Source organism: Cavia porcellus, unplaced genomic scaffold (assembly GCF_034190915.1).
Source record: "Cavia porcellus strain 051 isolate PalLab524CR breed Dunkin Hartley unplaced genomic scaffold, mCavPor4.1 scaffold_6, whole genome shotgun sequence".
Lineage (NCBI taxonomy): Eukaryota > Metazoa > Chordata > Mammalia > Rodentia > Caviidae > Cavia > Cavia porcellus.
The window spans coordinates 67,662,688-67,676,775 of record NW_026947489.1 but is presented as its reverse complement, the minus strand read 5'-3'; the positions used below and the strand labels follow the sequence as shown (position 1 = coordinate 67,676,775).

Genomic DNA, 14,088 nt, shown 5'->3' with positions numbered 1-14,088 from the left:
TTTTCCCTCTAGACACAGGCTCAGCTGCTGAGCTTTGTCATCAAATTCTGGGCACAGACAAGAACTTGATTTAGGGAGCTAGGCTCACCTTCCAGAGGAGCTTTGGTTCTCTTCTTTCCTCTGATGAGAGAAAAGGAGGTATGGCTACGTGAGATGAACACCTGTCCAGGAGCCAGGAGACCTGGGCTCTGTGCCTTCTGATGACAGGAACAGCAATAGCGTCTCAGGTGGTAAGTATTGAGACACTCATTTATTCATGAAAGGTAGGTGGGTATTATCTCCTGAGAGAAGCATGAAAACTATCCTCAGGGAGCAAGTAGGCCCAAAGAGCTGACCTATTTGTAGATTTCAGCAAGGGCCCAGAGCTGTTGCCTGGTACTTGGCTGCCAGGGTCCTGTCGTCTGTGGCTTTTGTTTTTGTGGTTTAGAGACATAGGATGGGAAGTCAGGAAACTGTTTTTCTTGATCTACCTTGGTGATTCTCTTTGTAATAGTTAAGGGATTCAACTTAGCAAGTTGAAAATCTTGGATATTTAACTCTTCTTGGTATTCAGGCTCCTTCCAGAACCTTGTAGGCTCTGCCTTCTTCCTGGTTTTAGATGCTTCATAGACGAAGAAAACCTTGTTCTTTAGCTTCTTTTGGATCCAGGGGTCAATTGAGGCCCAAATGATTAATGTTTCTTGTAGCTGCATTAAAAGAAAGTTCCGAGGACTTTGCATTTTGGGCTCAGCTTGGGAGGAGTAGGGGCACCCAAGGGAAGGGAAGCCATAGTAAGGAACTGGGTCAAGGGACAGTGTCTGAGGACTTCCTTCCCTTTCCTTCTGACAAGGAACACATGGTGAGGTAAATGGGAGAGGTTAGGAGGAGGGAAAGAGAAAAGGAATAAATGGCAGAAATGCTTTACACTTTTTTTCACATCCTGGTTCTCGTCTCCATCTAGCATGTCGAGGAGCAAGTAGAATACTTGTGGACTACGAATCCCCAGGACACCCTGGCAGAGGCAGAGTGACCTGTCTAAGGAGCCAGCCCTGGGAAGATGCCCCATCCTCTTTCTCATTCTAGTCCTTTTGGATAACCTTTTGGGCTAGAGGAGAAGATATGATTTCCCAGCTGAGATACTTCTTTCTTTGCCAACTGGGGCCACTGCTTGGATTCCAGTTCCTTTTATTTACCCAGAAGAGTCAAGACAGTTGCTGCACTCATAATACCCACACACCCTTCTCCTGAAGTTTTACCTAGGTACAGGTTACTCTGAATTCGTAATCTAGAATTCTAAAATGAACCTCTCAAAACTTGATAGCCCTTTCTTCCCCGCTGGGACGTCATTCAATTGTCTGTTCCCTACCATCAATGTAGCATAGGACTGGGGTCAGAGAAGCAGTGTCTGCCTTACCAAAGAGGTAACCGCTTGCTGGCGAGCAGTGGCACCTGGATGCGTTAATTGCCTGTGTAAAGACAGTAAGTTTGTTGTCCAGGTAAGTGGGGGCAGGATGCTTTTCAGGCCCGGAGTGAGTTGGGCCTAATGCTGATAGGTGATGTTAACATCCATTTCCCTGTTTTGTTTCTTAAGAAGGGGAATGGAAGGGAAAAAACAGATACCATTCTTTGCCACAAAGTACTAAATGAGATGACTCATCTGTCCAGAACCTTACCTTCTAAAAGTGTCTTTTAAGTTTCATAGCAATCTTGAGTGGTGCGATATAGTCTCTTTTTTCAGATGAACAAAACCAGTCCCCCCCGAGAAGGGGTCAAAGAGTGACTTACATAGCAGCACAAGCAAGGTTGTCAGCCAGCTCCTGTGTTCCCCTACCAAACTTGGGATTTGACCCTAGCAGCTCCCAGCCCAGTCTACTTACGCTTCCATTAAGTTCAACATCATAGGCTTCATCTTGAACTCTTCCACAGTTTCAGCCACAGCTTGTCTTACAGCCTGTAGAGAAACCAGAGTGGGACAACAGAGAAAAGAATGCAGAGGTGTTTAAGTACTTCACAAGACTTTATTAAACTCTTAATAGGATGCCTGCTTTGGAGAGCTCATAGTCTGAGGAAGCAGACAAGTAAGTGACAATATAGGGAGCATATAGAAGGATATTCTGCAGGAGCTTTGCCGGGGGAGAAAACAATGCCTCAGCTGAAACTTTCAGGGTGAGAGTTAAGCAACAGAAGGGTGTGTGTGTGTGTGTGTGTGTGTGTGTGTGTGTGTGTTGTGTATGAGTGTGATTTCCTGTGCCAAGGGGAGAGGATGGGCAAAACGAGGCAAGAAAAAATAGAGGATGGAAACCAAAATAGTTCACATAGGGAGGTGACCAAACTGGAACTAATGGCATTCTGAGTAATTAACATTGAGCCAGCAAGTCTGAATCAGGACCTGATCATTGTAAGTATACCTGGTATATGGCTCTGAGGGGGAAAGAGGTGAAGGTGGAGCTAGAGTGAGGCAGGGCTCAAGTTGTGAGGCAAAGGAAGCAATCCTAAAGGCACTGAGAAACTCTGAAGGTTTTTTTTGTTTGTTTGTTTGTTTTGTACCGGGGATCGAACTCACAACCTCATGCTTGCCAGGCAGGTGCTTATGTTGCTGAGCTAAATCCCAGCTCTCTGAAGGTTTTGCAGAGATAAGACACAATCTGATATATGTATTTTCTTTCTTGGTACTGGGGATCAAACCCCCAACCTCGCACTTGCCAGGCAGGTGCTTACACCACTGAGCTAAATTCCCAGCCCCACAATCTGATTTATATTTTAGAAAAATGACTATAGAAGTACTGTGGATGGTTCTGTAGTAAAAAGTAAGGAAGCACAGAGGAAGGCCAGGTTGAGTCTGACTGGCAATTTGGGAAACTGTATCAGCTGTCATTTGTGCTGGTCTTGAGAGAGCAAAATAGCATTTTTATAGACTGGAAAGCGGTGAATCCTTAGAGTCAGTTTTTATCCTACAGAATAAAGAGGGGTCTAACGGAGTATTTTGAACTGAGGGAATAACCTAAGTGAAGGGAAAGTGGTTTAAAAACATGAGTCACCCTAGGGGAACAGGGAGTAAGTTAAGATGAGTGTGATACTGCTGGGTAGTGTAACAGGACCCTTCAGAGAAGGGGCAAGACAGCTTTAGTCTTCCTGGGCTTGCAAGATATAGTCTCACAAAGAAGGGTTCGTAATGTGTCTTCCATTTAAGCAGGTCAAATGTGAGTTCCTCTAGCCCCTGTGCCTTGATCTTTTCTAGTCCAATGGTCCTGAGCATTTCAGTGGCTTCGAAGCGGTCCTGAGAGGCAGAAATGTGAAAAATAGGTCTCCTTTCTCATATCCCAACCCTGTCCTAGTATCGAGGAAGGGAGGGTACAAGGCAGCCCAGAGCTTACCTCAATGACACTAGAACATAGCTGAGCCAGAATTGCCCTGGTGACTGCAGCGGAGTGCACGTGCATGATCCTGACCAGCATCCTGAGTGCCTGTGAGGAGTGCGGTGGGGCATGGTGTACAGGTGTATACCTAGCGACATCTGGATGGCCAGGTGGACTGGGAACTGGTTGTAGAACCATGGGGAACAGGTGAGGTGTTTTCTTTTGTCTCTTTGCCTCTTGAGTGAAAACAAAGTTATATGTGCACATATGCACACATGCATAAATGAACCTTTGCACATCCCAAGTATGCACAGACACGTGCATACTTACATGTTAGTATAATCCCATGTATGTGCATATGTGCATTCTAAACTCACAGAGGACCCTGCTCGACTCCCAGCCAAGGCTTGTTTTCTTCGGGACAAGATGACAAATATCATCTAAGTCAGCACTGGCCTCTCTTGCCCCAGGGAGCCCAGCCTCCTGCCCCTCACACCTTCATCTGCTGGGTCTTGGTCCCTTGGCACAGGCACTGCAGCAATGACTCTTGGGCCATGTTGCTACAAGGCCTCAGGAAACCCAAGCACAGGGCTGCCTCCAGGGCTGCTTCACCAGAGGACGACTTTAACAGTGTCTGCAGCACAAGTACCAGCTCTTCTTCATTCCCGACTTGAGTCCTCTGAGGAAGACAGTAGGGATAATGAGCTGTGATTTCAGTCAGACTTCACGTTTATTAGTTGGTAGTTTACCATTGCTTCCAGACCATTCTCTTTTCTCTCTAGCTAAATTTCATGCCATCACTTTATTATTTCACCCATCTTTCATTTGTGCTATTATCTACTTGCTCCCAGGTCACATCTATGTGACTTTATCTTATGGATTGATGACCATTACTTCTTTTAACATTTCTGTTATCTTAATTCTTAATGTTTTAAAACCTTTCCATAATTTCCATTTCATTGATCCCACCCTGAATATTACCTCCTATTTCTCCAGCTCATCTCCTAATGCCAATTGATTCCGTAAAAGACTAACAATCCATTGAAACTGCCACCTTTTCACTGACCCTTAACTTCCCTCTACCCAACTTAAATTCCATGGTCCTTTTATAATCATTCTCCTGCCTCACCCTACCCTACCCCATCTTGTTTCATTGTACTCCCTTGACCAAACCACAGTCCTAGTTAAGTCCAACTCTCCACTTACTCTGTATTTGTACTTCATGGAGAAAAATCACCCATTCACACTGACTGATATTGCTTTAAATGTATGTACTCAAACCTTATGTAGATCATTGATGTTTTTGTTAATCATACTGTTTTTCTCTCATTCTCTTTCCCTTTTTCCTTAATTTCTAACCTTTCCCTCCAGAGTGTCTAACATTTCTTTATTTGTTAACTCACAGATAATTACTTTCTGTTTCACTGGGAAATAAAAAGCAAGTTTCTTAGATACTCTAGAAGTTTCTTAGATACTTCCTATTACTTGTAGCTTCCTCTTCCTTTATATTTGTCGTTATGCTTTGTATACCCATCTGTCTATAGCCAGTCTGTCTTTCCACTTTATAGAGATCTCATCCCCTCTTATCTACTCAAGGATATTTTTGTAGTAACTCTCCTTGTTCTCATCAAAATCATTTTTTCTAACTACTGGATCATTATCCTCAGCATAGAAATATGTGATTATTTTTTGTTTTTTTTCCAGTGCCAACTACCACCCTTTTATTCAAAACTTAGAAAGTTGTCCATATTTGCTGGTTTTTTTTTTCTGCTCAATCTCATTTTTTTTTTTAAATGTTTTTGTACTGGGAATTGAATTCAGGGCCTTGCTTGACAAACAGGTGCTGTGCCACTGAACTACATCCCCAGCCTTTACACTCATTTTGATCAAGTCTGTATCCCCCACCACACTATAATGACTCTGTTAAGACAATCAGTGATTCCCATATTGTTAAGGCCACGTCTCAATTTTCAATTCTTTTTTTTTTTTTATCAGTACCAGGGATCGAACTCACGACCATGCGCTTACAAGGCAGGCGCTTATGCCGCTGAGCTAAATCCCTAGCCCCTCAATTTTTAATTCTTACATTCTTTGATATGATATTTGCCTGACATGTTCTTTTGTTTGATATTCAGAACATCACACTTTAGATTATCTTCCAATTTCATTGGCTACTTCTTGAAATTTACTAGTTCTTCCTCTTCTTCCTGACCTATTAACACCAGAATACCTCAGCACTAGATTCTTGGTAATTTCTTAGTGATCTTATCTAGTTTTAGTTTAGGTATTAAGTGCTATCTGTATGCTACCAACTCCCAAATTTCTGTTTCTACTTCTACTTTGAAAAGTCCAAATTGTTACTTGACATCTCCCTTGGAATTCCAAAAGACATGTAAGGCATAACTTGTCCAGACTGAACTTAGGCTGATCCTTCCAAACCTGGTTCCCTGCAGTATTCTCATCCTTCATGCCCACTGTATTCTTTTAGTTGCTAGGCCAAAAACCTTGTCCTTCACCCTTGTTTCCTCAGTCTTCTACAACTCACACTCGTCAGAGTTTTGCTTTTAAAATATCCAGTATTTAATCGTCTTACTAATGCAACTGTAACCATTATGTCTATGCCACCATTACCACTTACAGGATATAACCCTTAATTGGTCTCTCTGCTTCCTGTCCTCTTCCCCTGCCTCAGTCTTTTTGCAACACAGCCGTTAGAGTGAAATGTAAGTTGGATCACATTACTTCTCTGCTCAAAAACCTCTAATGGCTCCCAATTCCACTCAGAATAAAAGCCCAAATATTTCAAATAGCCCAAAAAGGCCATGTGTGTGTTCTAGTCTACTGTTAACTTCTTTAACCTGACCTTTATTTTTTATTGCTTCCTTTTCCTGCTTCAGTTCAGCCACACTGGCTTGCTTGCTGTGCCCTGACTGTGTCAAGCATGTTCTTGTCTGCATTGACTGGTCCTTCTACCTAAAATACCTTCTCTCAGATACCTCTAAGGCTAACTCTGTCATCTTCTTCATAGCTTGTTATGGCTTGTATCTAGATGTCCCTCCAAAGCCTTGTGCAGGTCAGGCTTTTGGGAGTTGGCTGGATATAGGGTGTGATATTAAATTAGTCTTCTGATCAGAATTAGTATAATTATGGGGGTAGCTGAATGAATTCACTGAAAACAAGCCCCACCCTTTGTGTGAGTGGCACCAACAAGTGGCTTGTACCCTGGATGGAATAAAAGGAAAGGCAGGTTTGGTACTTGCTGCTTGTTGCTTTGCTACCTTCTGCCTGCCATACCATGAACTGTTTCTTCTTTATGAAGTCCCTCTCCGTGCCACTGTGTCTTGGAGCCAACTGAATGTGAATTGGAAATCTCTACAAACTGTGAGCTGAAATAAACTTTCCCTCCTTTAACTTGCGGTTATCAGATATTGTGTCCCAGCAAAAAGAAAAGTAACTAAGACAGCTTTGTTCAATTGTACTTTCTAAATGAGATCTTCCCTGTCTACCATACTTACATTGCAACTCCTCCCCACTTGTCACCTTTGTTCTGTTAACCTAATTTTTCCAATTGCACTCCTGACATATAATACAACTTTTTTTTTTTTTTTATTACTGTGAGTTTCCTTCCCCTAGAGTGTAAGTTCCACAGCAGCAGGGATCTTTGCCTGTTTGGTTCACTGACGTGTGCAAGTGTCTGTGATGGTACCTGGCATATGTTATCTGTTGGGATGTATTTGCTAAATAAATGGATGCATGATGGGTTCTTGTTCATATGGAACAGTGATAGAATCAAAGGAAGAGTAATTTAAAAGGGGAAGAAAACAGAGTAGTGTCAGGACTATCTTGTTCTCTGTCACTTCTCTTTGTGTGTGTGTCTTTTTGAGACAGGGTCTCACTATGCAGTTCAGGCAGGCCTTTGGCTCACTTTGTAGCCCAGGCTGGTCTCGAACTTGCAGCGATTCTCTTGCCTCAGCCTCCCAAGTGATGGAATTACAGGTGTGCACCATCACACCCAGCTTCCCTGTCACTTCTTGACAGGTTTTGCTTCAGTAGGTGATTGTAGAGATTTATAATGATGGTTACCATTTAAAAAACACAGGACATTATAGTAGGTACGTTATCTCATATAGTACATTATCTCACTTAGTATTTTGTAAAACATTTATTGCCTCCATTTGAAAGATGAAAAATACCTGGCTCTGCATTCTGAATTTTGAGAGTTTGTCTAATTAGTCCTTGCACAAGCTGTGTTCTCCTATTCATCTCTAGAGGGAATGCCACAAGGTTAATATCTTCTATTAAAGCTGAGAACTAGGTACTCTCTTTTCTGACCCAGCCTACAGCCAAACCTGTCAATCACATTGACTTGCTTTTCCCCAATTCTAGACCCTTCCATTCACCTTGTCTTCAGGGACAGCAGCCCAGGAGTTCAGAGCCACTCGTAGCCTTGTCAGAGCCTCCATCCTTTGGCCCTCACTTTCCTCCTTCAGTTGTATAATGAGAGCGTGAATCACATGCTTATTCAGGCATCCTGGACAGGGAGGGTCAGCAGGTTACATGGCAAAGCCACAACAATCCACTGAACTCCACTGTACTCTTTAAAGAAGTTCCAAGCACTAGGTTCTAGGGTGCTGCCCATTCTCTCAGGACACCAGAGCAGCTGGCTGATTGTGAATACAATTTATGGAGTTTATGTTTCTGTCTCTGTCTTTTTCTCTGCCTCTCTCTCTCCCTCCGTCTGTCTGTCTCCCTTTTGCTCCATCTCCCTCCTCTACCCAGAAGTACCTAGGATAATTTTAAGTGTCTGTCAAATGCGGGATTCCCTTCTGCCCTTTCAAAAAGATGTGGCTGCACTTCTGTCCACTCCCCACCAAGAGAGGTGACATACTCACCCAGGATGGCCAGGGTTCGATAAGCCTCATACTTCACTTTCTTTGGACCAGTTTGGGCCTGATTTAAAATGGAAACATAAGGGGCTGGGGATTTAGCTCAGTGGCATAAGCACCTGCCTTGCAAGCAGGCAGTCGTGAGTTTGATCCCCGGTACCGATAAAAAGGAAAAAGACAAAAATAAAATAAAACAAAATGGAAACATAACATAAAGTGATGGAATGTCAGAGCTTTAGGAGCTTTCTTAGCTTAGCTTTTCATTTTATGAAATAGGAGCCTAGGTTTAGAAAGTGACATGTTTATGCACAAACACAGTATAGTCAAGAGAGTGCAGTGGAAGGAGCACTGAACCCGGGAGTTAGACTTTCATTCAAATCTGTGTCTGGCATTTAGTGGCCACTTAGGCTTGGATCCTCAGAGCTTCAATTTTTACACTAGAAAAATACAGACACCAGTAACTGTTCTTAATGTTTTAAGTGAGTTATCAAGGAGAAAACATGCTCCCGATTGTAAATAGACTGAAAAGCCTGGAGTGTTGTTTCAGTTCATGAATTAACTCAGGCTCAGTTCTTCCCTGGCTTTTCAGTTCAGCATCTTTTGTTAGAGTAAGGGAACATATAAATTCTCCCTTTCCTCCAGCTGCTCTTTAAAGAGGCCAAGGGCATGAATTGGAGATACGCCACATATTGGTGGCTCTTTCTTCATTGGCTCTGACCAATCAGTCTGGCACCCTCGGGAGTCTGGTCTTGTGCCTATGTGCCCACCCTCTACACAGCTCAGACTCTGATTCCACTTTCTCTAAACTCCACGCAGTGCCCAGACTCACCACTTGCCACAGTGCCTTCATAACAATCTGGTCATTAATGCCAAGATACCCCAGAGCCTGTAGAAAGAGGGATACAGGAAAGGGAAGAGAGAGTAGAAAGGACCCCCAGGAGTTACTATCTCCCAGACACAGCTGGAGTTGGTATTTAGAACACTGCCCTTAACTCCACCAACCACCTCTGGCTTCTTGTTTCTTTCCAGCTGGGCCATCTCTTAGGTGTAACTGCCCCCTTCTGTCTTTGCTGGTTCTCACCTGTGTTGCATAGAACTGCTCATCTTCTCTAGGAGAGTTCAAGGTTTTTGTGAGCTCCTACACATCCAAGGCAGCCCGTGGAAAGAAAAAAGGAAAATATAAAACTTCAAACTGAAGGCAGCTCAGCCAGTCTGATCCCCCACTCCCCTGGGCCCAGGTTTTGCAGGGAGGGACTAAGGCTGAAGGGTGGCGTGAATTTAAGGTGAAGGAGCCCATAGGTAGGAAGTCTCCTCATGCCCCTTCCCACCATAGTCCTGACCTTTAGTCTTTGCCACTTCAGGTGATCCCTGGTAGGCTCTAAGGGCCCAAATCCCAGCTGAGGTTTTATGGTCAACTTGCTGATGGGAAGGTGGAATTTTTGGGTACTGCTTTTGAGGTTCCTGTGTGAGAAATTATACAAGAAGCCTCTGTCCCTTTGTTCCTTCCCTCTTCAGTCACTGCCCCACCCCTGCAACACGGCCTCAGCCCAGATCAGAGATGGGACCAAAGAAAGACAGATGGGGGCTCAGTGATATCTACACCCTTAACTAAGCTGCCTTTCTACCCCAGGGTCCTCCTTTGGACCTGTGGACTCACATAATTCCCGTAGCCTACCTCCCCCTCCCCTTCCTCTTTTTCCTAAAAGATGAGGCTATGGGAGTGGACAGAGCATACTTAGGAAAATGGCTTCTCATTTTCAGTAACTTTTTTTGGTCCTCCCATTCCTTTCGCTGGTCATACAGAGTGTGCCAGTGTGTGTAGATCTCAGGTTTCTTAGAGTAGCAGTAAGGGGTTGCGTTTGGCTTGCTCGGGTGCTGCCTCCAGCATTCTGGACTTGGAGGGAGCTCTTCCTTTGGTGCCTTAGGGGTACAAGTGGCAGAGCTGTCAGGAGTCTCTAGATCCTTACCTGAGTGTTGGAAGTCAGGAGAGGGGGGTGGACAGTTGAGAGCGTGGGGTGAGGCAATCTTTAGCCTCTTATTCTGATTGAAGTCACAGATACCACTTCTTATGTAACCTGGGCAAGAAGTTATTTCACTTTACCAGTCTTCTCGTCTCTTAAATGGAGCTAATAATCCTTGTTCTGTTCCCCTCTCAAGGCTGTATGAAAAGAGATCTAGATTTTGAAGTGATCTATAAATTGATCTGAGTCCACAATGTGATCAGTTTAGGATCTCAGTGTACTTTCAGAAGGACATTTGGGAAGGGAGGGAAATGAAAGACAGGGCTGGGGAAGTTACGGATTAAAGGCAGGCCATTGCTCATTCAGAGTTTTTTTTTTTTTTTACAGACATGAGTCTAGTTTGAGCTCATTCAGATATTTACTGATGCTGATTACCTACTATGTGCAAAGCTCCATGTGCTAAGGATGTAGTTATCTTCCTTTCCTTTGTAAATTTAGTTGGGAAAATAGACTTTCTCCAAATCTGTCTCATATATATATATATATATGGGGTGTGTGTGTGTGTGTGTGTGTGTGTGTGTGTGTGTGTGCATGTGCACACTGAGGATTTAACTCAGGTCTTATGCAGGCAAGTGCTTTACCTCTAAGTTACATCCCTGGTTTTTAGCTGTGTAGTTACAGCTTTGACTACAGTGGAGGGTTTTGGATGTGTCAGGAAATTTTTCTGAGGATTTGACTGGGAACCAGCCTTCCTGTCTTTATAACTTTTCCAGCCTTCTTTTCTTTAGGACTGATCTCTCTGGGGAAATAGGGGAAGGCGATTTACCCAGCAGTTCCCACCTTAGTGATGGAAAAAGTTGTAATAAGAGTCTTCAAGTGACTGCCATGACTTCAGAAAATGGAGGGTTGACTTATGGTAAGTAGGGTTTCCTTATATAGCACAGAACAAACCAAAGAACCAAGAGGGATATTGAATTAAATTTGGATTTTAGGTAGCAAATGAAATATTTGGGACATGTATGTATTAAAAATCCAGTCATTGTTTATCTGAAATTTAAGTTGTTGAGCACTCTGTGTTCCATCTGGGAAGCCTGAAGATCTGCATGTTAACTAATCCTGTTAGTAGTTTTCCCTGCATACCCAGGCCTTGCAGACTTTCTCATACACGGGGGATAGCAAGGGCCGGCCTGTGACAGAGAAAGCTCCGGAGAGAGAGAAAGTTCCTTGTCCAAGCTCACACAAAGTTAATGGTGGCCTCAGAGGTGATGTCAGGATTTTCTCAGTTGGCCTCCCATTTTGACACAGTTCTCAGGGTAGAAGTCTTACCTTGTAGTAGGACAAGGGCAGGTGAACAGGAGCCATGACTTTTCTGAATTCTGGCAAGAGGAGTAGGAGTATGTGCAGATACAAAGGTCAGTCAAAGAATCACTTAATTAGGCGTTCCTCTCTTTAGCACTGAGTACTACCCTAGATATTTTACAGGGTACCAGGGAGATAAGTAAGGCCCTTAAGCATCTCATAGTCTTTTAGTGTATTGCTGCTGTGGGCTGTAGAACAGCAGCCAGGAGTATCTCAGAAATGCTGCCTCAGGCTCCACCCCAGGCCTACTGAGGCAGGACCTTTCTTGGAACAAATCCACAGGTAATTCCTATGTAGCTGAAGTTTAAGCTACGCAGGCCTAGCAGATATCCTTAATCTTGCCTACATATTAGAATTATTTTGGGGAACTTTGAATGTTCCTAAGGCCTGCATCAGATTAATTGAATCAGATTCTGTGGGGATAGGAGCTAGGCATCTTAGATTTGCAGAAGATTCAAATGTTCAGCTTGGGGTAAAAACCATTGCTCTTGTTCAGTTTCTCAAACTTGAATATGCAGTAGCATCACTTGGAGAGCTTGTTAAAACACAGATTTCTGGAACCTATCCCCTTAGTATCTAATTCACTAAATTTGGGATGGGCTCTGATAATTTGCATTTCTAACACAGATGATGGTGGTGCTGCTTCTAGGACCATGTTTTGAGAACCACATGTTTCTTAGTGACTAACAGAGGGAAACAAATGTGGAGCTGGATAAAGATGCATTCCAGAGAAGCACCTAACCCGGCTGGGAGAATGAGGAAAGGTTTCCCAGAGAGACAGTGTACAAGTCAAGTCTCAGTCATATAACAGTTAGCCAGATACATAAAGGGAAACAGCGTTAGGCACAGGAACAACTTTTGCAAACATTTGGAAGTGTGAGAGTTAGATACAGGTCAGGATACAGTTGTGAGAGCAGAAGCTGGGAAGCAGATGTCTTAATTTAAGAGGGCCCTGTAAGTCCTGCTGAGGGGCTGGGGACTTACCTTGAGGACTGTGGGACATCAGTGTGTCCAAGGCCTGTCCTATGGGCTTGCTGAACTCGCTCAGCCCCTTGTCTGGGATGGGGTGTCAGGTAGCCTCACTTTTACAGGCCCCTGCCCCAGCTTCATTCCTGTTCACCCCTTCCTTACCTTTGGTCCTGCCTGGATATTCCAGCCATGGGTACATGAACATTGACCTGGAAATTTCAAATATGTCTAATTTTTCACAGGCCATCTTCTTCTGCTGGGGCAAGAGGGAACCTGGGCAGAGTTGTTTAGGGCCCTGGGAGAGAAGGCACACAACTATAGAAGACCCGTTCCCTGGAGCAAGAGATTTGGTGCAATCAGGTGAACAGATTTCTGAAGGCAGAAGCTTCCAAGTGCTGAACAACCAGGTCACCTTGGTAAATAGAACACCTAAGTTCCATTCTTGGGCTCCACCCTGGCCTCTGCCAGCCTGTGGACCGAACAGGTCACCTCATATCTCTGAGCTTCACTTTCTTCAGCTAAAACAATGAGGTCGTGTTTGTCTAGCTAACTACAAAGTTGTGGTGAGGCATTAAAAAGTCAGAGCATTTTTTTTTAAAAGGATTAGTCAAATAAGAAACTGGCAGGGAATGGGAAAGCCCGTTTTATATACATACACCACCACTACCACCCCGCAGCAAGAGACTGCATTATATAGTAAGGAGCTGCTTTTTTTTTTGGTCCTGGGAATTAAACTCATGACTTTGAGTTTGCCAAGCAGGCACTTATACCACTGAGCTAAACTCTTGGCCCAAGGAGCTGCTTTTTATACCTCCTACTTTTGCATGTGCTGTTCCCTCTGCCTATCAATGCCTTCCCTTCCTTTTCTACCTGTTAAATTGTTAACTGAAATCTTTCAAGTTCCACAGGACTATAAATTCCATCTCTGAAGTTTCCTTTCATGCTCCCTGTCCCACCCTCATTGATGTAACCCTCTCCCCACAGTGTGATTGCGTTCTTTTGTATAGTTGCTTCCTTTATGTCATATGTTTGATATGTTCTTAGGGCCATCATCCTCCCTGGACTATGAGTTGCCTGAAGGTGAAGGCTGTGACTTGTGGTTATTCACTTCTCAGTTGTGATTTCCCCATCCTACCTTCAGTGCCTAGCACAGTAACAGGAATTCATGGACCACTAAGTCAACGCTTTTCACATCTCCAGTGAACTGACATCATGTGCTTTGATGTGGCATACTGAGAATGACAACACCACCCAAATGATGTTCCTACCGGAAGTGGTTAACCTGAGTATAATTATGAGGAAATAATTAGGCAATTATTCCAAGTAAAAACACATTCAACAAAAATCTGCTCTCAACTCCTAAAAACATTGATGTTTCAAATTGATGTTTAGTATGCTAAAGGACACTAAGAAGACATGACAGCTAAATCCAATGTGTATACCTTAATTGGATCCTGAATTTTAAAAGGTAGCTATTGACATTATTGGGGTTGTTTGGGAGAATTTGATGATGGATCGTATATTAGAAGGTAATAGTATGTCTTTGTTAAGTTTCCTGAGTGTGTTACCCATTTTGTG

General features: G+C 43.5%; 1 protein-coding gene across 1 annotated transcript; it reads right to left on the bottom strand.

Annotated features, from left to right (window-relative positions):
* Window positions 1-277: 277 nt before the first annotated feature.
* Window positions 278-13,019, bottom strand: Heatr9 (HEAT repeat containing 9). The gene is made up of 15 exons (XM_003469471.4): window positions 12,673-13,019; window positions 11,509-11,558; window positions 9,957-10,141; window positions 9,562-9,667; window positions 9,303-9,359; window positions 9,051-9,107; window positions 8,228-8,285; window positions 7,736-7,866; window positions 3,832-4,014; window positions 3,354-3,443; window positions 3,137-3,256; window positions 1,857-1,930; window positions 1,394-1,445; window positions 905-991; window positions 278-686 (listed from the first exon to the last, which is right to left on the bottom strand). Exons 1-15 carry the CDS (start codon window positions 12,755-12,757, stop codon window positions 336-338), a joined length of 1,686 nt encoding a protein of 561 aa, XP_003469519.1. The 5' UTR covers window positions 12,758-13,019; the 3' UTR covers window positions 278-335.
* Between the last annotated feature and the right edge of the window lie 1,069 nt (window positions 13,020-14,088).

Bases quoted from the DNA above. Each gene is read 5' to 3' on its own strand.
- Heatr9 (XM_003469471.4), bottom strand. From the start codon at position 12,757: ATGGCCTGTGAAAAATTAGACATATTTGAAATTTCCAGGTCAATGTTC. The intron at 8,286-9,050 runs GTGAGTCTGGGC...ATTTTAAATCAG, and splicing joins TGAAGGCACTGTGGCAAGTG to GCCCAAACTGGTCCAAAGAA. The intron at 3,444-3,831 runs GTGTGAGGGGCA...CACTCCTCACAG, and splicing joins CCAAGACCCAGCAGATGAAG to GCACTCAGGATGCTGGTCAG.